At 38.9% G+C, this 26,255-nt stretch overlaps 1 protein-coding gene across 2 annotated transcripts in view; it reads right to left on the bottom strand.

The window, feature by feature from the left end:
• PCSK5 (proprotein convertase subtilisin/kexin type 5) overlaps nt 1–26,255 on the bottom strand; it is a 258,936-nt gene that overhangs the window by 189,392 nt on the left and 43,289 nt on the right. For both annotated transcript variants that reach the window (XM_065655390.1, XM_065655391.1), the window contains exon 3: nt 16,494–16,607. In XM_065655390.1, the coding sequence (XP_065511462.1) occupies nt 16,494–16,607 (114 nt within the window). The remainder of the gene's footprint in view (nt 1–16,493; nt 16,608–26,255) is intronic.

Raw genomic sequence — 26,255 nt, 5'->3', positions numbered from 1 at the left:
AAAAGTAATGGATTTTTACCTGCCTGAAGTCCTGTCTAGTAAAAAAAGTATGGCAATTCTTTTATTAATTAGAGAGAATATGTGAAAAGAACAGCTGCTCCCTGGCCTCAGCTGCACACCATCAGCCCTGGGGATTCAGTATTCATGAAGGACAAATAATTCCTCAGAGAGACAATTCTTTCCATTCTGCCATTTTTTTGTGGCCTTTGCCTCACATTTTTATTTGACCTTCTCTAAATTCCAAAAAAGAAAGAAAAATAGGGCAGTTTTACAGAAAGTCCCAAGATTTTTTTTTTAACTGCATCAGAGTCACAGTTATCTAGTAAGACCAAGTTTCTCCCTTTCTCTTTCCATCTAGACTTGATGTTTTCATTCTTTCTAAGGCAACAACTAATCAGAGAGATGGTAAGTCTTGCTTTAAAATAATTTTGATAAGTTTCTAAGGATCATTTATACAGTACTAAAGACAGACTCTTCACAATTTACTTTTTAAGCTGTTTTCAAGTCAAAGACCATTGCTTCTATCTCAAGTTGTTAAGAAGCAGGGGAGAGGAAGGTGGTTTAATTTAGACTTTGTGTGAATATATGTGACAGAATCAAACTACACATGGAGACAAGGCCCTGAGCAGATGGCTTCAATTAGTCATTCACCTTCCCAGAGACTGATGAGAGTGTGAGGAGCCCAGGGCTTACGCAAATCCACTTCTGTCCCCTTCCCCTCTCTTTCCATTTTATAGGAAAAAGAGAAAAGTGATATTGAAGAAGGATATGCTGTTATGGGAATTTTGGGGGTGGGAGGGGAGCAAGGAGCTGATTTAAGACGGACCAGGAAACTTGGTTTTGTAAGAATGTTGTGAACTTGTAAGAATGAGAGGACTCGTGAGGAAACAGATGAAGAGATGTTGGCTGTGAATGCTCATACCCAAATTTTAAGGACTGTTGGACTACTGCAGTCTTTCTCTATTTTATCTTGTGTTCAGGTCCCTCTGATCCATGAACCAATAGCCTGATGACATCTGCTGTTAATGGTGGGATGTCCTGGGGCAGAAGGAGGGAAAGAAGAACAGTAAGAGGGAGGGATGTGAGACAACAGGACTTGTTCTGGAGGCTGAAGGAAAGCATATGTCCCCACTCTTCCTCAAGGGACAAAAGAGGGTAGTAAAAGCAGGGCACATATAAGTCAGAAAATGATGACTGCCCCATATTGCATTATTAGTAACGAAGGAGTTTTTCCCTGTTTTCCTGTAGGCATGCGGAGTTCTTGAGGCTGGAGCTGTTTCACAGTGCCTTTACCTCAGCAATAAACATGTGTGCTACTCGATACCTAGAAACCTTTTCCCTAAGAACCATAAAAAGCCATCAAGTTATCGTACCCCTGGTCCCATTATTTGCTTATTTGGTATGTCAGAGGAGATTATAACTTTCCAGAGGACAAACTTCAAGCTCATGAAACTATTCTCTTGAGACAGAAGTATAAAAATCACTCCATAGCCTCCTTACACAGAGCTACAGAAATGTTTAATCTAACACTGAAATGCATGCTGTGAAAATTCAGTAACGATACAGGATCAGACTCAGATGAATGGCTGCTATTTTAGTTTGTCTATAGGGAAGTAAGTGCCCGGGGCACCAATGGGCTTTTCACCATCTGAACGTGCTGCAGTTGATGAATGTAAGGCCCACTATGTATTATAAGAGAAACCTGGGAAGATACGGCCAAACCACTAGAGGGAGTGGCTAGTTATATTTTGCAGATGATATCATGTGGCAGAAATGAGAGAACTGGTCCAGTGAAATCTAGGGAGGCCTGGCAAGGAAAAGGAAAGCCTATTCAAGAACAAAATAAATGAAAAAATTCATATAAGGCAAAAAAAGTACCACACAGTTACTCTTGTTACTGTCTTAGGAAATTTGACTCAGTCTTTCTGCAATGGTGAAGAAGGTTAGTTCAGAGACGCATGACACAGCTGTGCACAAAAGACTGTGCGAAATAGGCAACAAATGGGAAAATGTTGTGAAAATTGCAAAAGGTCTTAAAGCAAATCTCAGTGGAGTGTCACGATTCAAGCTATCACAGAAAATATACGTTATGGCAGAGAGGTTCTGGAGAAGTCCAATATATTTGCAAACACTGTTTATGGAGAACAGGACACAGACCAACGTCTACGGAGCTTTCTAGTATCAGGACTTCAAGGGACTTGAGGAGCTGCTGCTAAACTAAACCCCCAATTTCATCACTAAAGACACCTAGATTGTGTTGACAGTGTTAAGAATGAACTTCCCCCAGTTGCAAATAAAGTAATTGAATATGTGGAACTGATCTGAAAACACGATTGCGAACTGATACTAGCCTCTCATAAGGAAGTTAACAGGAGATTTGACATGTCAGTTTGTACTTTGAAACCATTATGATGGCTTAACAGATACAGTTATACTTATTTTGTTTAACAAACCATTACTGAGAGAGTGCAATTATTAAGTCTCAAATCTTAAGAGGCTATAATGCTTCCTTGTAGTTCAGGAAAGCTGAAATTACATTCTTATAGAGCACACTGTCAAATCTGATGACACAGAAATTAGTGGAATTGGAAGTAAGGATGGTAATAGAGACAGAGTGATCTGGATCACTTATGAAGGTAAATCTACTTAAGTAGTGTGTTTGTAATATAATTTTATATAAAATAATAAATAAAATTTTGCACCTAGGACTGAAAGTGCAAGGCATAAAATGAAAGAAAATGTCCAGAAACACATTAATGGTAAAAAGGATCTAAGATGTAAGGTAGACAGGCACCTACGACTTCAAGAAGGTGCTCTATGCATCCATATATTATTCTTTGATAGTTAAGCAGTGGCATAGCATGGAAAGTGGGTTTACATACTTTTTTTAAGGACAGCAATGATAATATTCCTGGATGATATGTGCATGTGCCTCGTATTGATGTTTCAAAAAGGATACTCTTGGACAGTGAGCAATGAGTCCTTGCTGCTTGTTTTCTGAACAAATGCTGGAAACACAATTTACAATGATTCTTAACAAGCTCAAATAATTTATCTATGAGAGGGTGAGGACAAGACTTGAGTGCAGCATGCACGTAACTCAACACAGTAGAGAATGGCCTAAAAAGTTAAGAATAGAGTAAAATAAACATGCAACTACAAGATGTAAGATTTTAAATAATTACTCATTAAGACAATGCTCAATGCTCTTACAGATGTGACTCTTACTAATGTGATCTTTTATCTAGTATATCTATGTCTTACTGAAAACCTACTGCAGCTTAATTAGAAATTCTGGGTTTGTGATTGCAGATTACCAGTTGTACTGACTGTTGGTCAAACTAAATGATCGTAAGATCCTCTGCCATATCTGTCAAATGAATCAATCAAAGGAGTTCAGATCCTGATGCTGGCTCCTGTGGACTAAAGCAGCTCTGTGTCAGGAACTTCACAGAAACCTCAGTAGGAAGTAGATCTGGGAGACATAAACTTTCTTCTGCCATTTAACTGCCTTCAAATACTTTGAGATGGAAATTCGGTCTCTGCCGTTAAGTGTTACTATAAATAGAAAACAAAAAACTCCAGTCTAAATTTGCACAGGAACATTAATTACTATGAATAAAACTCAATTAAATATGCAAAGCAACAATGTCAAAAGAGAATTGACATGAAACATTCAAATGAGGTGATGTTTAGAGTTTTTTCCCCTTTGACCTTTACATTTAGGAGTGGGTGACAAAAATTTTGAAAAAGTATTTTACTACTTCTGGAGCAAAATCTAGAAATCTTAATTGAAGAGCATTTCTTTTCATTGGTATGGATTGTTTTAAAACAGAAAAATACAAGTGTATTTGGTTGCTCTGCTATTTGTATGAAAGATAAAGAAGAAAGTTGGTTTTGTTTTTATAACCTTGCCACTGTGTAAAATAAATAAGATTTTTGTATTGATTCAACCGAAAATCTGTTTCAGAGTCTTGTTACAGACACTGTGGTCAATTCCTGCGTAGATCTAGAGCTTGACATAAAACAATCCATAAAACCAACTAAAGAGTAATCACAACATAATAGCAGGCTTATCTAAACACAAAGTTTTGTCCAGTTAGCAGCCAATTAATGTTGGTTTTGGAGACACTGAAAAAAACCAACAAAACATTTAAGTACACGCTTAAGTTTAGGAATATGCTTAAATCTATCCTTGAACTGCAAAGCATTCAGGTTGATGCCTAATTCCAGAGGGGTGCATGAGACCTCATAATGTGCCTGTGCACTTTGTTGCACAGCATAGCCACTTTATTATTAAAGAATTATCTTTTTTCTCATGAACAGCCAAAACAGCTTTATTTTTTTTTTCCTTGTTCAGCCACTTTCGCTCAGTTACCCTATCATCCTTTAACTTATGGATGCCAGGATTTAACATGAGTTCAAAGGGCAAAACAAGAATCTAGGTGAGAATTTTCCAATTCACAATAAATGTTTTGTATGATTTATATGATGAATGAATCAAATGAATCAAATGAACAACTGAACAACTTGATGCAGTGTGACTACAGTCACAGGGTTGCTACAGAAAGGAGAAATGGGGGAAATCTGCTCAATGCTGTCATTGCATGCTTTACTTTTAATTTGAACTTTCCTGTTTGAATCAATTTCCTAGTAGCACCCTATTCACAACTGCCTGGAAGAAAAATGGTGATGACTTAGAATTTTTTTTTTTTTTAAATCTAAACACATACAGACATGTAAATTGTTCCTGTCCTTCTCCATACAACATGGCTGCATCAGGAGATCTCTGCTGCTTAGTGCCCGTCTGGAGGCAACGTGGGTCATAACCTCTGTTTCATTCACAGTCACACTCATATGTACCTGTTAAGCAGCAAAAAGAGATGAATGGCTCAGCCTCAGGTTTATTTTCCCTGTTAGATTGTGGGATAAATCTTGTGTATGAGTCTTTCAAGCGCTGAGACAATCTATGACTTTTTCTAGGGCTTGGCAAAGTAACAAACCAAGCTTACAAAGTGGTTTTGGCCACCCTTGTAGATTCATTCATGAGAATATCTACTGTATTAGCCCTCTGAATGTTTCAGTGGCAATAGTTTACACAATATATAACATGGTCCAAGGCTATCAGCATGTTTGAAGTCCCAAACAAGATCAAAGCTACTTCACACAATTTGGTCAATACTTGAAGCTTTTGAATACTGGAAAAGCAGCAGCAGCCAAACATAGTGAAAACAGACCACATTCCCAATACGAGTGGGCTTAAAAGATAGGAATCTTTCAGATTTGTGCCCTCCCTCACTCGTTCGTATCACGTGACTTCCCTGTTAAAAAATGGATCTATGTTGTAAAAGTATGTTTGGGCAAACTGTTTCAAAAGACAGACATAAAACAGAAGAATGCTTTCACTTTCACAATACTTTTATCCTCTTATGTAGTAATTCATCACCAATCCGTAGTGGGAGCAGATGGCAACTGCAGGAGACAATGTTTTAAAAATGAAAATCATATGAGGGTAGCAAATACACCTAATAGTGAAGTCAAAACTAAGAGAGCAGACACCCTAAATTGAGTGTCGAGATCCTCAAGAAAGCTGAATCAATCTAACTTCTCAGTGTTGTCAGAAAAGTTAATCCTGCTCCCTCTTTTTTTTTTTTTATGTCTCTGCTGTTCACATAATCAAAAGATATGGTACAAAGGATTGGGACAGGATTGAAAAGCTGGGGCAAAGATACTGTAGGACATAGGATGTGACACACAAAGCCTTGAGCTTGTCTTTGGTGTCTTGGGAAACTTCATCATCAGAAAACGGCTCTGAGAAAGTCTTAAGACACAAATTCAGTGAGCTACAAGAACTCAGAGATTTTCTTCCAGAATTGTGTTTTCTGTAAGCAGACTGACTCCTTACCAAGATGTGAGGGCTGCAACACTTTCTATGTAGGCTGTATTAATTCCTCTATCCACGTTTCAATTAATGTAGATAAGAACTTAGTCAACCAAGGATACATGGGTTGCAGTGTTTCAGCAGCTGGGATCATGTAAAGCCCATTCAAACACTGCATCTGAAAACTTGCACTTAAACTTTCATCAACAACCTACTTGCAGCCAGATGAGCGACTTACAAGGAAAGAATGTCTCCTTGTGATTCAACATCAAACCTGGATGTGGAAGAGTACATGGAAGTTGAACAAAGGAACAGTTGAACATTCAACCTTTTGTAAGTTCAGAAACATATTTTCTTTGCTTAACAGTCTTTATTTTTTTCTAAAAAGGTTTTCTGGCTCTCAAATGTAGTCTTATAACCAGGAGTTGTTATTCATAAAAAACAAAATGCTATCTTCCAAGAGGTAGTTTACTGATTATTAATAAACTGTCTTACCCAAAAGACACAGAAGAGGAAAACCCCACTATATACTTAATGTTTATTCTCTCATGTATATTTTTATCTGCCTTTCCTTAGGCTTCTGTGCTTATACTACTTGGGTTTAGTATAGTTTTGAATTGTTTTCAAAACTGAAAATAACTTGTTTTCTTAGGAATTGAGATAAAAATAGATAAAGACGGGGCAATTATACGCTTAAATGGCATGCTACTCATGGGCTAGTGGACTCTAATGCAAAAGAAAGTGTAAGGCAAAAGTGGCATCGGTACTGTAAAAGTTTCATACTTGCATTTCTTGGGGCTGTTTGAGGCTCTTCCCTCCTGCATGCTTCCTCCCGCTAGCCATCATGCATTTCTGCTGTTTGCTGGAAATGAGCTTATTTTGAAACCGCCAGTGTTTAAGTTTTTGCAGAATTTATAACCTCCACAGCAAAAAGCAAGCAAAGATGTTGCCTGTATTGCTCCAAACCTTAGAAGTGGCGTATTTTCCAAAAAGCCCTACTACGTCTCTTTGAGGAGACCTGGGGGGTCTTGTGCTGACAGGGTCTCCTGTATTCAATGACTGAGTCCAAAATGATCACTTAATGTATTTAGGTTAACTTTCATGGGAACTGTATTTAAAAGTCATGCACATGTGCAAACATTTTCCGGGTTTCTCTCCATAATGGCGCTGACAGAGTTTGCTATACTTTTAATCTCCTCTGCTAACTGTTTCTTGTTTGGCTAGAAAAAAACTCCTCTTCACAGGGCTGGAGCAGCAGATGTAACTCACAGAAGAGTTCATGACATCAGAAGCATCTACAAGAAATGTCAAAGATGACCTGCATCTAGTGAAGTGGTGCAGAACACACTTTATTGAAGTCTCCATCCTCACTGTGTTTGCTTCTTCTGGGTTATTTTTGTTGTTGTTTGGTTTTTGTTGGTTGTGTTATATTTGTTTTGTTCGTTTGTTTAAACATGGTTGAAAAAGGAGTGCGAACTAAGGTCAAAAAAGGGTCAGTGAGAATTAAGGTCCTCTTCATACTTGTAATTTTAGTCACAATGTTTGCACATGAAATATACAGAAAGACACGTTAGAGCATGGATGCAGGAATCAGGAGAGCTGGAGTTTTGATGTCCCCATTCTCATGGAATCCTATGTCATATGGTATCTATCTTCAGTAAAGTGGAGTAAAATGATACTTAAAGACTGGTATAAGAGCTAACATCCTAGAGCTAAATAGTGCTTCTCCAATTTCTCCTTTGTAAGAGATACTACACAGATCAGTCTCTACTCTGTACAGAATCATTGGGAAATTGCCTTATAGCAGCACAACACTAATTTTCACTCCCTGACTGGGAAGTATAATAATATAACTGCTGTTTGTGTCAGAAATGTATATAAGTCTCATAGGTTATGAGTTTGCTTCTGATGAGGGCATACTGTACATTTCACACCAGTTCATTCTTTAGCAACCAGACCACAGACAGGCAAGCTTCAGAATTGGGTTCATCAGTACTGTGGCTGTGCACTTCTGGCCATTTTGGGACTCCTGATGTTTGTATGGTGTTCTTTATGTGGGGGAAAAAAACCCAAAAAGCTATAAAATATTACTTAAGTAGATATGACATTTAGCAATCCCTTTCCTGAAGTATCTGCAATTTTACTACGCAAACAATAGAAAGAAATAAATAAAGGGAGCGTTTGAAACAAGGCAGTATTTTTTATAATTAAATTGCCTCTTCCTCTTTTTCAGTATCATTAATAGAGTACTCAGTATTACATGATAAAAGAAATTGTTATTGCTATTTGATATTACTTGATTTTGGTTAAATCTGAAAAGTGGCTATCTAACTAAGCAGTGGCTCTTAGGAAACTGCTCTTATAAAGTTATGATGGGCAAATTCCTTCTCCTTTGAAGAGAGAAAAAGTGTACTTGCAGATAAGTACATACCTCTGTATATACATTAATGCTTTTCCTGCTGAAGTGCTGTGAGAGATAAAAACTAAAATACACCTAATTGCGCCCCAGTATGGCACACTTTACAGCTGTTCATGTTAGCAATTTTCTGTCCATTTATATTCCATATAATTTATTGTTCACTGTTTAGTTTGAACTAAAGCTAAAGGCAGATATTTATTATAGCTCGTTAGAAATTCAGTAAAGATTTTGTGGCACTATCATTTGCTTACTAATTGCAGAAACTACTCAGAAAGGCAGCTCAGAAAAACACAATATTATACACAAATTGTATTTCACAAACCACGTTATACAGAAAAGTACCTTCAGTTTCTTAATGTGACTCAGTTGTTGCCCAGAAAAAAAAAATCCATTTTAAATAAATTCTTGAAAGATGAAATAGAAGTGGATAGTCTCCCTCTGAAGATAAAATCACTGTAGTAAATAGGCAGAGGAATGTTGCTGTTGCTATATGATTTATTACCAAATATTTGACACTCAGGAAAATCTCTCCCAAAGCAAGTACGGAAATGGTTTCAGTGTTGCTGCTGCTTGGTTCAGTGAAAATGCCAGCACAAGCCCTGAACGGTGCTCAATTCCATTTTGTGTTTCCTGGGTGCTTCCAGGGCTGCTTATCTGCAAGTCAGAACTGAATGTCCCAGAGGAACACATCAAGCAGCCTATCTGGTTCTTCTGTCTTTAAACTATTTGCTAATCTTGCTGAACTAGTTGCACTAATAATCTCTTTTCAGTAGATAAGGATAAATCCATTTTGCAGGGTTTTGATTAAGTGTGCTGTCATCTTCAAACAGGAAATTAATTTAGGTTAAATTGTGTATTACCTGACCTTATGTTACTAGTTCTACCTTGACCGCAGAGAACAAGAGGTGTGTTTCCATGTACAGATTTGCGTGGTAATGTTTGGACAGGCAGTTTGATTATTTTTAAAAGCACTGTCACTGAAGTTAAGTCAGAGATCGTCTTAACTTTCTAAAACATCAAAAGCTCAATCTTCTCATACAACAAAAAACACAAATAAAAAAAGTGCATGCAACAACCAGACCAAGTTACAAAATATGCAAACCACTGACAAGCATGCCATGCCACCTCAGAAAGAACAATGATTTGGCTTCCATTGCAGAGACAGAAAGAGAGAGAGAACTATTCTTGGGAGGGCAATAAAAAGAGAGTGAGATTTTCCTTTGCTGCCAATGTCTGGCATAGGTGGGTTGGAAATAAATTTTTAGCAGGTCATAAAGAGGGTGACATGTATTCATTCGTTAGCATGTGACAGGTGAAATTCTGCCACAAATTTGTATCCAGGCTGGCACTCAGACCCAGTGTGACCTCTCCTCCTCCTTTGCCTCTCTCCAGCCCATCCCATCAGGTGTCTGTCACTCTTTCCTGGGTCCCACAGCCCCACTCGCCTCAGCTGACCTAACCGAGGGACAGGCCAGGGGTGTAAAATCCCCTTTTCTCTACTCTGCTTCTCACACTTGGGTTTGGAAGAGAGGCACAGAATAAGCCAGCTCCCTGTAGATCTCATCAGTGGCATCAGGGAGGCAATTGGCCAGTCTAACTCTTCACCTCAAACTTACTTCACAGCTGCAGCACCCTGGGAGACTCACATTACTCACTGCTGATAGAGGCTTATTAGCCCCACTCTGGCTGCCGTCCAGAGTCAACTACACCGTGTCAGAGCAGAGTGTCTGACCCTCCCTGTGAGTGCTCCTATAGCTCACCTGGGAGCTCACAAATATAACTCTGTGGAACACACTGGAGGAGTTTACTGAAGAAACAAAGTCACCTGGGTTCACCAAACCCTTCACCAAACCTCAAAGCAATGCTGACTTCACAGTCCTCACTGAAAGTGGAAAGTAAGCGACTTTTCCTGGGTTTTGGGTTCAGCATCAGAGCTCACTCAAAGCCGCCAGCCCTAGATGCAACTAATTCAGATCTCGTCAGTCTGCATGGACTGCTCTCAACTGCAGTATAAATTATATTTCATCTGTCTATACCAGAAATCTTCCACTTCAAGTATAAAAGGATGAGTGATAAATATTGGCTGATGAGTTAAGCTTCTCAGCAACTCTTTTATCTTCAACAACTTTCTAAAAATCTCAGTAACTTCACAGTACATTTATAACTGTGCAACAATATTACATAGCTGTCTTGTCCAAATAATTTATCAAGTATTATTCAACAAGTAATTTGTAAATGTTAGTTTCCACTGTGGTTCAGTCACGTAGTTTTATTGTGCGCTGCTGTCACTGTTACGATCCTCTTCCACCTTGAATCCTTTGAACTGCTTTGCATTTGTGGCATCTGCTTGTCCTTTCAGTCCAGTTTTGGAAATCGGGAATGCTCTTTCCAAAAGCCTCTGAGAGCTAAGTCATAATATAAGTAGTTGGAGGAACAGCACAGCCAGACATTGTATCTTTTCTGAGGTTTACAGATGTCTACTAGAGTATCTTTTTCACATCTGTTAGAGTATCTTTTCAGAAGTTTTGTAAGAAAAGTTGACTTTTTCAGCAACTGAAGTGCTTTATATACACTAATGTGTCTTTCTTAGTTTTAAAAAGACTAAATAAACTATAGAATCTTACAGTCCTTTTCCATTTTATTGCTACCTCTCAGAAAACTAGCAGATTACGGAGAGGTACAAAGCAGCTTTACAAAAGTGCTCCTTTTGGGTTCCAAACAGAAGACTGTAGAGTCATCTGCTTTTAACACTCCTCCAAAAGCATTTTGTTTGCCACCTACTTTCCCAAAGCACAATTACATCTAGAAAGAAAGAATAACGAGGAATAAATGTGAAGAGAAAATAACAAAGGTTGAGAAAAGGAAAGGGATTCTGAAAAACAAAAAGTATTTTCAAAAGAGGAAGTACTTCATTGGTAGAGATCAACAGCAAAAACAGACCTTCAAATGGTTTAAAACAGAAGGTGAGCTGACATCACTGTGGACCTAGGACATACGTAAAACAAAATCAAAGTTTTACTTCAATAAGGCTTCAAATTGTACTTTTTGCTGGTGTGGAATGTGTTCAGCAATGACAATTTCTTTGGTTTAGATATGTAATAGGTGGTGTCCTACTTCCTCCATTCCAAGCAGCTTATGAATGTGACTATCTCACCCATTTTCTATCTGAGAACCTGACAGGCAAGTTCCCATGTTCCACTTCTTGCAGTTGTTTACAACTTTAGCGATACTGTCAGCTATTTCCCTGTGTTCTCAGGTAAGTTTTGCTGCTATAAAAATTTTCAGGATGACCTCCCAGTATGCATTTTAGAGACCCTGGCTATATTCTTCTCTGAGTGCAACCGTTTTGGTGGTGATGGTGGCTTGGGGTTTTTTTGTGGGGTTTTTTGGGGTTTTGGTTTGGTTTGGTTTGGGTTTTTTGGGTAGCTCAGTTATTTTGTGCTGTAGTTTCTGTGGGGAACACCATCTCGCCCCAGTGATTTACTGCAATGCAAGTTCCAGCTTTCCCCTGTTTCTCTCTGATAGCACCATACCTTTTCCAGCTATAAAGAGTAACTCTGAATACACATTTCCTCTTTCTCTGATGAAGTGGCATCCAGTGATAAGAAAACACTTGGCTAATACACTTTAACTTCACATTTATTCTTAGGTACTCTGACAGAACAGTGCCTCACCCTCCAGCATCACATCTTAAAACATCACAGTCTCATCCAGTAAATTCTCAGTCCCACAGAAATATCCTATTATATGTTCATTGCCTGCCCAGCAGTAACTAGGCCATGCAGAATGGGAAGAACCTGGTAGGAAGTGGAAATTTCTCCAAATTATAGAATCCTGTCACCACTAGCAATTATTATTAACAATAGAAGGGATGATAACAGTTCTAGAGAGTATTATTCTTGATCAGTGCTGAAAAAGGCTTGTGACAGTCTGAACTGACTGCAAAGACATAGTCAGCATCTTTGTAGTCTAACAATGGTTTGTTAAAAAATAAACAAAGGTTAAATCAATTTCTTGCAGCTACATTCTATTTTTAAAAAATATGCAATGGAGCCCAGCATCACAGCAGAGCTAGATTACAGCTACAGAAAGCTATGCTTGTATTCCTTTGTGATTTCAGCTTCAGTTGACCACTATGAAGCTCTTCTGAAGTGGGGAGCAAAAAGAAACAGCAAGGAGAGTCTTGTGACTGAAGGCTATTAAAATTGGCTATATTAACTACATATTTACATATATTTTATTTTTTATATATATATATATATATATATATATATATATATATATATATATATATTTACCTTCTCTACTTTATATGACCACTTTTCCATGCAGAGAAGATGAGGAAACTCTTTAATCCAACTGGCAAGTACAGTGAAACTGTTTAGGCACAAAGTCCCCTTGGTCATTCCAAAGACACTGTTTGTTGTTATCACAAGTAAAGTAAAACAGTTTTAGATAGCACTAGAGCTTCAGAGTTGACTTTGACCTCTTTCAGTTATGCAAACTGATTGTATATATTTCATCCAGTTATTGACAAACAGGCTATTTTGTCAACACCTATGAAAGAGAATAAATTTATTAGATCTAACATGATGATACAAAGATAGCTGAGCTCTGGAGATGGCATATAAGACTTAGCTCTCTCCTGACTCAAAATTTGGAAAGGGACATTAACTAAGGACCTTCTTTCTCTTTGATTCTATCTATTTTATATTGGTTCATTCTGAGCAAGCTGGACCCAATTCTGTATGGTGCTGGACAGGGCCCTGAGCAACCTGACCTAGTTGAAGATGTTCCTGCTCATTGAAGGAGGGTTGGACTAGATGAACTTTGAAGGCCCTTCCAACCCAAACTATTCTATGATTCTATAGGTCAGTTTTCAGTAACAGTTGAACAGGCAAAGTTTCACATGTTACATAATCTCTAAAAATATTCTATTTTACTCTTAAGCACAGATGTCTCAGGATTCAGAGGTCATGATAAAGCAGTTGTCTTTTTTTTTTTCCAACTTTCCTTGCTTTGAGGGAGGGAAGTTAGAAGAAAATAGCCTTTTCCTTGTTATTAGAAAGCATGAGAAGCTGCAATATCTCAATAGATAATCCCCTGAAAATTAAAAGTACAAGTATACTTGTTCAGGTGATGAGTTGCTCTGGCAATTCTATCTGCTTCACCTTCCACAGAACCATAAGGTGGTAAACAACTATATTCCCAATTTCTCTACTCTTTCTAGGAATGTGTTTAGAGTAAATGGAGAAAAATATAGAGTAATTTAAAAACGACCTTTTAGTTTATTCTCAGAATAGTTCTTGAGAGATACTTTTAAATTTTGTGATGGCTCAAAAAAGAAAGAAGGTCTGAATCCCCCTCACAGCTTCTTGACATGGATATCATACAAACAAAAATGCATTATTTGTAGCCTGACAATTAAAATTACAAGGGGTGGTACTTGTGAAGAAAAATCTGGAGGAGGGAAAACATCAATCAGATATTGTTTGACAGAGTCTTTGAATAAAAGGACTTATGTCAACAAATCTGAACTATATTTATGGCCCTGTTAGATATTATGCCAGTTCAATGGCCAAAGGTATCAATCTTAACCCACAACGCAGTTACTTATTAATCAAAACACAAACCCGTACATGATAATACTTTATTCCTTTCTCAATAACACGCCTGCAGACAGCAACCAAAAAACCTCTTTCTGACACAGCAATGACTGAAACCATTAACTAACCTCAAATTCCTTTTTTCCCTTCAACTTAAAAAGGTATATAAGATTAACAAAATTAGCTACGGTTACAATCACAAATACAGTCATATGAGGATATCTGGTAATGACCCAAGTCCATCCTGAATTCTATCTATTCACTTTTTTTAAACTATTCTCTCTGCTGAAATACTGTACTTACTAATACTTTACTGATCACTCTCAACAAAATATCATCAAAACACTGCAACTTAAGATATTGCGAATACACAGAGTTATTCAGCAGAGGTAAACACAGTCAGCCAGGAACAGCCCCTTCCCAGAGGACCTGCAAGTGAGGACTTTATTCCATAGGTATAGAAATGACAATGCTCTGAAAGTTGTAGAAGACAAATGGTAAAGTCCGTTTGCTGCCCTGCAGCGCTTTCTGTGTCCAACTGGCAACCGTGGGACAGCTGAGCAGCAGTGCAGCTCAGCAACACAACTGGTTAATCAACAGGAGACTCCTGCCTTCCTGAGCCAAATCAGAGTCAACAGCTAGAAGCATCTACTATCACAAGAAAACCCCACCAATCTAGTTCCACCAAATATCTATGGTGGCACTAAAAACATTGTATACAAATGTAGGGACACAAAGGAAAAATTACATAAGCTACTCTACACCATATACAGTGGGTTTTTGCTTGACTACTATTATTCTCTTGAAATTTGGCTTCCCTCTCCTTAGTCTAACACAGAGCTGAAAGTCTGTAGCAATAACAGCAGAGTAACCAAAGGTAAATCACTGCTATTTTCTAGTTTCAACTGAAACGCTGAAATATTTTTTTTTAAAAAATAAGAACTGACAGGGCGCAATATCATGATCTACCACCATTTATTGGAATCTGTCACCTTATTAACATATTTATAGGATAGGCAGACAGAATAAACATACATATTAGAGGAGACAGGCAAGTGTACTCATTTCAATAAACTGGGAAAAAACCTGCCATCATCCCATGACCCAAAATAATACAGCTTTCACAAACAACTGATGAAGAACTATGTTTTGGATAAAAGCTGTTTTCAAAGTGAACAATGAACTGCTAAACACCCCTTGACTACATCAACCCAGTACTGTGATGAAACATAGATGAAATAGTTTTCTACTGTATGAGGAGAGTTACTGCCTGAAAGACACATCTCTAACAGCTCAGCAAAATATGGAATATTTTTTAGCAGAAAAGAAGAATCAGTAGTACAGTTCTTTAACAAAAATAAAACAAATTTTGAAATTAAAGTTATTACTTAGCCTTCCATTAAAACACAAGCAATCAGGAAATTGAATAGCAAAGCTACTAGACTTTCTGACTGATGACATGCTTACATGATATATACGTGAAGATAAGGATTTCTGACTGAGTTTACTAACAGCAACTGTTTACTGTTGGTTACAAATTATGACATTTTTTGGTTTTCAACGTATGCAGCAATGAATTATAATACAAGCCAGAATGAAATTAATAAAATCTTTAAAATATTTTTAAAGCTTTGTTAGGACAATCTTGTTCTACTAAATACTGAATTAATGCTTTGAAAGTAAGAAAGTACCTGAAAAGACAGTATCTACTTACAGGAAAATTATCATACATATTGCTGCCAGAAAGACATGTTCTCCTCCCTGTCTGAAGCTATTCAATCTATCATGTCATAAAACCTTCTGAGTGTCTTACTGTCAGCAACTTAGGTGATGTCATGAGAAAACAACATGTAGGGATTTAGAACTACATCAATGAGACAATAGAGAAAGCAAGCAAGTCTTTTATCAGACAAAATAAAGACACATCAGCTGGAGTCAACTGCCTACTAAATACAACTTTTCATTTGCACCTTCCTTCGAAAAATAAGAATATTTTAAAAAATACTGTGAATACAGAGGTTTCACTCCAGGTTTTAACTGTGACTTTTGGGTTACCAAAAAAAAAAAAAAAATTGCTCAGAAAACATGCGATTCATCAGATAGGAAACAGCACAAACAATCCATTTATTTCAACAATGCAGATGTTCATTTCTAAAAAGAGTGCAATTATAACACTGGTCAGTGTTTGCAGCTCTACTCTCCTCTTTCAGGACACAAGACATTTTTATCACATTGATGTTGGCAACAGTGAATTAGGCCCATGGAAAACAAGCAGTTTCACTGCTCTCATGGATTGTGGCTAAGTTCCTTCCCTTCTCATTATGGAAAGTTTATTCTCTAGTAAGTAATTCCCAAGACATTTTGCATTAGGAAGCATTCATGAATGAATGCATTAATAAATATTTCCTATTGCAGGGCCCACTGGGAATTCTTTATAATACTTGTAAGGAGTTTACGGACCTTCATTAGGTACATAAAGAAGCAAAATTTGCTTCTTGTGAACATACTATTTGCCCCTTTTTAAAACATCACAGCAGACAACGAAACACTAGCATGAAACAGAACCAATGATGCTATATGTACTCACCATGTACCACATGCTTGGCCACTTGGGATCATTGAAATAAGTGGATTGGGTACCACCAGGTTTATAATCCCTCTTTATCCTTCTTTTAACCACCTGCTGTTGTATCCACTCCACCTGCCAACCAGGAAAACATATGGTAAGTGTTAGGGTTCCATAGAGATTATCAAGAAATGTGCAAAATCTTGGTAAGTTTCCCATTACCATAGTCTAAGACATATTTCATGTTAAAGAGTTCATTTTGACAGTGGGAACGCACAGCTCACCTTGGCATACTGTTCACTAAGGAATACATCTAATTTAGTTAGTGCTAGAAATGTTCTTGAACAACTACTTAAATCCTCTGCTAGAAGGACCTCATTGGCTATCATCTTTTGAATTCCATTATTTTATTATTTTTCATTATTAGACTAGTGCTTCTTTTGAATGTATAAGACAAGTTACTTTTACAAAATAAACCAGTTTATTACAATGAGAAAACAATTAATTTTCTGAAAGGGGTGTGTGTTTTCTTTTTTTTTTTCATATTTATTTAAATCCGTTCCTGAAAACGAAAACATTAAGGAAGATATTCAAATGCTTTGCTTAACCAACATCTAAATCACCTTTACCACTTGGAGTGAAAAAAGTAAAAAAACCCAAACCAAACCAAAAAAACCGAACAAACAAAATTAAACTGTATTTTTAGCAAAGTGGCTCTTTGTCAAGATTCTCTCAGCTGGGCACTCTGGAACTTTATACTAAGTTCTCCCCAAGGAGAAGCAGCTGGGTACTGAGCAACAGGTCAAATTACAACAACAATAAAAGAGAGCTTGAAACAGGAAAATCGATATACAGTTAAAAATATAATTATGAACGTTACATTCTTGTTGATCTGACACTTCTTCAAAGATTCATGACACATCCAGAAACGGCGACACCAAAAGTGACGTCACCCTTAGAACAGACAGGGCCCTGCAGTCATTTCTGCATTAGATATTCTAAATGGGAGCTAGTTTCTATAAAAGCAAATAATATAAACCATCCCCAGAGAAACCCAAGTTATATTTACACACATCTAGCTTCCTGGCAGCTCATATTTCTGCTGAACTGTATCATGGGATAAACTATAAAAATTCAATTCTCCTCTCCCTAAGCAAGACAGCAATTTCCTACTATCAGCCAACTCTACGCCTTTCATTTGTGCTGTTTATGAATATCTGTGGATGCACACAAACATACAAGTATTCAAAAAAAGTTTACTTTCAGCTCATGTATTTCTTTGTCACTTGTCAGAGCCTTAGCAGGCCAATTTGTATGCTGTGCATTCACAACTCAGTTTCAAATCCTTAAACAGACATAATCCATCGACATTAACAGAAATTTTGCTTGAGAACCATGCCATGTCCACCTCTGTCATGCCTACCACAACACTCTGGCGTCTACTTCTTGGTCAGATGAAAATACAGGAAGGCAAGCCTGAATTCAATACGGGAGGATTCCCGGGACACTCCTTATGGAGGCTGCCAAGGCTTCATACTTTCCTTTATAAAGAAGAAATGAATTTTTACCCTTCCCAATAACTAACTTCAGGGTCAAGAGTATTCTTCTAGAGGAGAAATTATGCAGTTTAAGAATACAGACTATCAAGGTGGTGTTCACACTGAAATCAATTTCTCTGTTAAATCTTCTAGTAACTATCATAAATCCCTTTCTGTTTCTAAGAGAACTGAGAAATTGGATAGTGTGCCTTTCTCTCCTCATTACTTTGCTCCTCTTCCAGCTCACGGTGAAATACATCTTGGCTGATGCCCCCTCAAGAAGTTGAGAGCTGACTGCCCCCTCCAGATCTTACATGATCCAGAGGTCATTTCAGCAGGAGCAGGCAGCTAATCAGTCATAGGCACTGTCCTGGTTTCGGATGGGATAAATTTGATTTTCTTCCTACTAGTGGGTATACTGGTATGTTTTGGAATTAGAATGAGAATAATGCTAGTAATACACAGATGTTTTGGTTGTTGCTCAGTAGTCCAAGACTTTCCAGTATCTCATGCTGTGCCAGGTGCACAAGGAGCTGGGAGGGGACATGGCTGGGACAGCTGACCCAGAGTGGCCAATGAGATATTCCATACCTTATGATGTCATGTTCAGCAGAAAAGCTGGGGGACGAAGAGGGAAGGGAGAGATGTTTGGGGTGATGGTGTTTGTCTTCCCAAGTAATCATTACACATGATGCAGCCCTGCTGTCCTGGGGATGGGTGATCACCTGCCTGCCCATGGGAAGCTGTGAATGAATTCCTTGTTCTGCTTTGCTCACATCAGCAGCTTTTGCTTTGCCTATTAAACTGTGTTTATTTCAACCCATGAGTTTTCTTACTTTTACTCTTCTGATTCTCTTCACGACCCCACCGGGAGGGAATAAATGAGTGGCTGTGTGGGGCTTAGTTGCCAGCTGGGGTTAAACCACAACAGGAGCCATTTGATCTAACAAAGTCTAGAGGCCTATAAGATGCACAGAGAGTATCTGGACAAACGCCAAAGAAGGGAGAGCCAAAATACTTTAGTAAACACTAATCCTTACTGCTGTTTAAAAGTGAAATCAACAACCCTGTTAACTAGACTTCTCCTCCACAAAAAAGGCTGATTAATAACTGACTTATAACGGACCCTACTGCAGGAAGGAGTTACAAATGTCTACCACCAACACAATGTCAGGATCTGATAGTGTTGTAAAAGTTTCCACAAATCAAAACCAATGAGATAAACACAACAGAAGAAGATTAAACTTCCCAACACTGCTACCTCTGATTTAGATGCACAAAAATTAATCGAAGACAGCAGTCACCAACACTACTGTTGCCTAGAGGAGCTGTAAATCAGAAACCCAGCACACCTAGTTTGACTCCTGCACATCAAGGCTCCTGTAAGAACTACCAATAGCAAATGTGAGAAATTTTTGAAAAACAATTTTCTTTTGTAAATGAAGCCAGAGGAGTGTAAAATATTCCAAGAGCCTGTGCAAGGCTAACAAGGTTAAGCAGAACTTCAACAACCTAATACCATTTTATATGGATAAATGAAAGCAGTTTTACTAACAAGACAAATTGCAAAACTCTTTACTATTCACTGTAAAAATGTTTACTCCACTTACTTACTGCCTATTCAGCTGCAAATATCTGCTGACCATTAAAAATATTGAAATATAAAGGCAGCATAGAACTTGTGGCAACTGATACATGCATACACTGACGCCTCAAAAAAACCCGAATTAATTCCTGTTCTCTGTTTCCTTTATTCCAGACAACATTATTGAGAACACTTATCAAACAGTTCTTTAGTCCAAGCAATCATAAACACTGTCTCACTGCACAGTTCCAGTTTATCTGAACAATCATTTAACACATAAAGAATTTTGTATCTATGCAGGTATTCATATACATGCATATATTTGTACAAGAGCTAGTATCGACTGAGATAATCCGCAAGCCTGTGGTATAGTAGGTAGTTAGATTTTAGTGAGGTATGGATAAATATTTTTCTGTATCTTATCTACTGTCTTTTAACCAAAAAAGTAACTGTACTTCAGATTAGATATCTGTTGCAGGGCCTGTGGCTATTACGTGTTGTCCATAGTTATTTCCTCAATTGCTAGCAAAGTTAGGGAAAACACATGAAAGAGTAATTTTGTAGAAGGGCTGTGCAGCTTGCACGATTAGACCTGAAGCCAAAAAAGAAAACATAAATTCTTGTCTTCCCATAAGACCTAATGACCATATTATGTATACGTAAAGTTACTATAAGTAGCCATTTGATTTCACAGAAATACAGAGGGGAGCAAATGGCATGTTTGCTTGAAGATAGTGCAGGTACCTCTCTAATGGTGGAATAGAACTTAATGAGGTTCCCACAGACTCACCTCTCAAGCATGTCAAGATCCCATCTACTGTACCACACAGCTTGGTGTCACTGGCAAACTTGCAGAGGCTGCACTCCATCCCACTGTCCATGTCACGAAGATGTTAAACAGCACCAGTCCCAGCCTCTGAGGAATGCCACTCATCACTGATCTTCACTTGGACATTGAGCTGTTGACCACAACACTTTTGAGTGCAACCATCCAGCCAGTTCCTTGTTCACCGAGTGGTTCAGCCATCAAATCAATGTCTCTCCAATTTAGAGATAAGAATGTTGTGTGGAACAGTACTAAACGCTTTGCACAAGCCCAGGTAGATGACATCAGTTGCTCTTCCCTTATCCACCAATGCTGTAGCCTCACTGTAGAAGGCCACCGGATTTGTCAGACACGATTTGTCCTTAGTGAAGTCAAAATGACCATTCCCAGTTAAAAACAAGACCAGTTCTCTTTTAGTGAATTTTCCTTTCAGATAAGTTCTTCTATGTACTTTCTAAGCAACTGTAGTTTTCTTAATTTAGCTACATGTTTTCAGATACTGTGCTCCGAAACCGATGAGAGTGACCAATGGAATGCAGAAGAAGCTCATGTTTAGATTTATTGCTATAACAACCAAGAATTCTGATAAGACTTCACATGTTCCGTAAGTGAGAGGGGCGTATTTGCAAGGAGGGGCGGACAGAACAGGTGACTAAAACCGACCAACTAAGCATTCCATCCCATACACGTCATACGCCCTATAAAAGAGGGAGATCACGAGGGTCTCGCTCTCTTCGACCACGGCCAGCATCTAAAGAGGATGTGGTGCCTGCAATCCAAGGCCTGAGGCCCTGCATCCCTGAATTCAGTTCCGGTTTGCTGTGAAGTTCCACCCAGGACTTCTGGGTGCCTGCCCTGCAGCTGTGGAAGCCACGCCAGCTCCACCACAGGACGGGGGAAACGAGCAACCCTGCTTTACCCCGGGATACTAAAGATTGGTTTTGTATATTTTGTATATCTTCTCTATTTATTAGTAGCCTTAGTAAAGCCTTTTAAAACTGTTCCAACTTGCAAAGTGCCTCTTTGTGTCTCTTCGTCCCTCCTTATCTTTCCTACTTGGAGAGGGTGAGGGGGTAACAGAGAGCATCTGCCACAGTTTATTGTCACCTTGCAATTAAACTTTGACATGACTGTACACTGCTACAAAGGAGACAGTGTAGGATGCTAGACAGAGTAACCTAAAACATTGCAACACACCTAATCACATTCGTGATTACAGCCTTGTCTGGAAGATTTTTAGCAAACACCTTATGTTGCGATCTGCTTACAAATTGTTTTTATTCTGAGAATGTACTGATACAGCCACCTAGAATATAATTAAAAACATTACAGAAAGACAATGTTCTCAACTGAGAAGCCAGTGCATAAAATTTAATTTACAGAAAATATCATTGCTATATAAATACAATAGCTCATTACACTGAACCATGGGGTTTGGGGATTTTCTATAATAAGTGAACAAAAAAGCTTGCCAGTATTTTTCAGTGTAAGTTAAATTGTACAATCACTGGACTATATTAATGAACACAAGGTCAAGACTCAGCAATTATTTTAGTATTCTGACATATATTTCCTTTGAGTATTTTATGGGTATTTATCCATATGTGACTCTCAAATGCATGGTATACCTTGAATTTGTTTGATTCTGTATGAAAAGAGCTCATTTGTTTAAAAATATTTTCTTTTAAAAAGTGTCCACACTTTCTAAACCAAAGGCCTTGAAGGAAAATCTCTGGAGTAATCAATTATACAGATTCCCATTTCTTACCAAAACAAGACTCTATGCAAACAATGAGGTGCATTTTAACATTTCCATAGGCACACTTACTGAGGGGGAACAGTGCACATTTTCCCATCAACTTCAGCTGTGAAAGCTCCATTTCCTAAATGTCTAGAAATCAAAGCCAAGCCAGACTGGAGACCAGACTATTTTTAAAAAAAATCATCATTTCCAGTTCCCTCACTTCAGCACTAACAGGGTTGTTCTGTGCATGATGCAGCTCTTCTTCACAGACCTGCATGGAACACTGCTATGGCACAAAAGCTGCTCTGAGCTAATTCAAGCACTCTTTTATCCTCTTTAACTGCTAAAAATTATAATGAAATGTTATCTCTGTGTGAAATAAAACTACTTTCTACTATTTCTGCTCTCATTGATTCAATAGAATTATTGGTAAAGGAGTCCCATATAAGTAAGACCTCCTCCAGTGTAATAAACTGGACGCATATTCTGGGGAGTATTAGAAGGGGGTTGGTTAGCAGCTTGAGAGAGGTTCTCCTCCCCCTCTACTCTGCCCTGGTGAGGCCACATCTGGAATATTGTGTCCAGTTCTGGGCCCCTCAGTTCAAGAAGGACAGGGAACTGCTGGAGAGAGTCCAGCGCAGGGCCACAAAGATGATGAAGGGAGTGGAGCATCTCCCTTATGAGGAAAGGCTGAGGGAGCTGGGTCTCTTTAGCTTGGAGAAGAGGAGACTGAGGGGTGACCTCATCAATGTTTATAAATATATAAAGGGTGAGTGTCTCGAGGATGGAGCCAGGCTCTTCTTGGTCACAACCAACGACAAGACAAGGGATAATGGGTTCAAACTGGAACACAAGAGGTTCCACTTAAATTTGAGAAGAAACTTCTTCACAGTGAGGGTGACAGAGCACTGGAACAGGCTGCCCAGGGAGGTTGTGGAGTCTCCTTCTCTGGAGACATTCAAAACCCGCCTGGACGCCTTCCTGTGTAACCTCATCTGGGTGTTCCTGCTCCAGTCTGGGGATTGGACTAGATGATCTTTCGTGGTCCCTTCCAATCCCTAACATTCTGTGATTCTGTGAAACTGTCCAAAAAAAAGTTGGAAAAATTGAAAAAAAAAAAATTAACATGCTGAAAAAAATAATCCAGTAATGTCTCAAAACAGTGTGATTTTTAACACAAAAACACTAGACACTGTTGTGAAAAAGTACTTTTTCAAATATATCATGACAGAGTCTACTTGAATGAATAATTTCGAATTGATTAAAAATATGCTGAGTATGTGAAAACACCATCAGTATTAAGTAGAAGTTCCAGGCAAGCTGGAGGTGTAATCCTTTCCATTCTGAGGAAAGCATGCATGGTGAGAAAAAAAGACCCTAGCACGGAACTAAGTTATACATTTTGTACCAGAATCTATGATTTTTATACTGCAGAATTAAACATGAAGGTGTGGACCTTCAGACTGTGATGAAGAGCTCTTGCATGTGCCACTTCCACATGTAATCGTGGCTCTATCCCTTGTACTGCCATCCTTCACCTCAATCTGTCCTATGCCTGTAAGAAGAAATTAGAAATTCCTGCTCAGATAACAAGAAAGCAGATGCCAGAGGAACACTATAGATTAAAGGGAAAAAGTGAGAGAAAACTCAGATAGGGGACACAAAAAGTATTGCCAAGCAAGCAGTGAGTCTGTATAGAAGCAGGATGGGTGAGCAAAAGGGGCAACGTCCATCATGTGGAAAGCTGGCACTAGGCAGCATTGCAGAACTTTTACTTGAAGTTTGTCTACAGAGGAATTGCTGTGGGCGAGCATCCTCCCTCTCCGTGGGGATGGTCTCACATTGCACCTGGCAAACTTCATTCTTCACTTGCCTGAAGACCCTCAATGTTCACATGCATGCGAGTTCTAATAGACCTGTCTGGAAAAGGACTGGAATGAGGCTGGCCCTCTCAGGGACAGGAGACTGTGCTTGGCCCATAATTGGCCATAGGAGAAAAACTGTTCTTATAGTTCCTACTCTAGATAGAAGGGACACCATCCAGAGGAACCTTGACAGGCTTGAGAAGCAGGCCCATGCAAACCTCATGAAGTTCAATAAGGCCAAGTGTAAGGTTCTGCGCCTGAGTCAGGGCAATCCCAGCATTACAGATTGGGTGATGAGTACAATGAGAGCAGTTCTGCAGAGAAGCATGTGGAGTACTGGTGGATGCAAAACTGAGTATGAGCTGGCAATGTGCACTTGCAGCCCAGAAGGCTGCACTTGCAGCCCAAGTATCTTGGGCTGCATCAAAAAAAGCGTAACCAGCAGGTCAAGGGAGGTGATTCTGTCCCTCTACTCTGCTCTCATAAGACCCCACCTGGAGTCCTGCATTCAGCTCTGGGACCCCTGCCACAGGAAAGACATGGACCTGTTGGAGCAAGTCCAGAGGAGGGCCCTGACAATGATCAGAGGGCTGGACCACCTCCCATAGGAGGTCAGGCTGAGTTGTGGTTGTTTAGCCTAGAAAGGGGAAGACTTCATGGAGACCTTACAGCGGCCTTCCGGCACCCAAAGGGAGCTTACAGGAAAGACAGAGAGGGACTCTTTATCACAGAGTATAGTGATAGGATGAGGGGTAACAGTTTTGAACTCAAAAAGCGTAGACTTAGATTAGATATTGGGAAGAAATTCTTTACTGCAAGGGCAGTGAGACACTAGAACATGTTGCCCAGAGAAGCTGTAGATGCTCCATCCCTGGAAGTGTTCAAGGCTAGGTTGGATGAGTCCTTGAGCAACTTGGTCTAGTGGAAGGTGGCCCTGCCCATGGCAGGAGGGGTGGAAATAGGTGATCCTTAAGGTCCCTTCCAACCCAAACTGTTCTATGACTCTATGATTCTAACAAAACCAGTATGTACCTTAGTTGTCCCATCATGAAAATTTCTGTGACCGAAGTTCTACTTAATCATATCATTTGACAACACTCTCTTTTTGTATTTCACATTGTAATGAAAACAAAAAGTCAATAAATTTAGGATTAAAGTTCATAGGAGGATATACCAATATCCAAGGGCCATGTCCTGGTTACTGAACAACCGAGACTCAAGCAATTATGTAGGAATGTGAGAGGGGTGACTAAAATTGTTGACACACCTCCTGCTGTCCACATTCAGAGTCACAAAAGTGAGACCCCCCAAAAGTTGGACTATCCATCTTAAGAAGAATTTTGTAGGTTTTTAAAAAATTATAATTAAACACCAAGCTCTTTTCCTAATCTATCAGTATTCTCTGACTAGCAGCAGACAGTTTGCACCATAAAAATAGTTTAAGACAGTTAGATAAAGTAGCTGTTGACATAGGTCAAGAGCATGGAAAATTATTGCAGATACCATTTCACAAACTGTAGGGGTCTAAAGCTGGATTAAAAAGTCAATGAATCCAGCAGTGCTATGTGATACATTCTTGCTGATTGACAAGGTGCTTCTTCAGCAAGGGTCAACGACAATCCACAATCAAAGCAGTCGACATAATTATGCTACACATTCTGAAAAAAACAAGATAAAAAAGAGAAGCAGATGTCAGGACAGGCTGGGGAGAGAAAAGAAAAGCAGAAGAGGAAAGAAGGCAGCAGAGAATCCTTGAAATTACCACTTAAGCCCAAAGAAACACATCTTGCACAACAGCAGGGCAAGCTACTGCAGTCTCACCCATGGAACAAAGCTGAAATTCAATGCATATTTTTCCATCTCATAGCCACAAAAAAGCTCGTCAGTCCTGCTATGAATTAAGTGGTTTCCACCTACTTTACTACATACAAGTAAGCCATTGTAGCACTACAGCCATACTTCCACATACATGAGGTACAATGAACCACAACTGTGCATTTTAACATACCTGAAACATCCTTTGCCTTTCCTCTGCACCCTTCCCACCCCCAGAGCTCAGAGCTCTTCACAGATATCAATATGTATCAGCCTGTAACTGTGCATAGCAGCAAAGTCTTCTTCCTGCTTTAGGTGCAACACTGTAGAAGAATAACTTGGGAAGAGAAAAGGGCACAGACCAGCTAGTGGTGGAGATGCACAGTCTCTCCCAAGGCAGGTTTTTAAAG

Source organism: Caloenas nicobarica, chromosome Z (genome assembly GCF_036013445.1).
Source record: "Caloenas nicobarica isolate bCalNic1 chromosome Z, bCalNic1.hap1, whole genome shotgun sequence".
Classification (NCBI taxonomy): Eukaryota; Metazoa; Chordata; class Aves; order Columbiformes; family Columbidae; genus Caloenas; species Caloenas nicobarica.
This window is presented reverse-complemented; position numbering and strand designations above follow the sequence as displayed.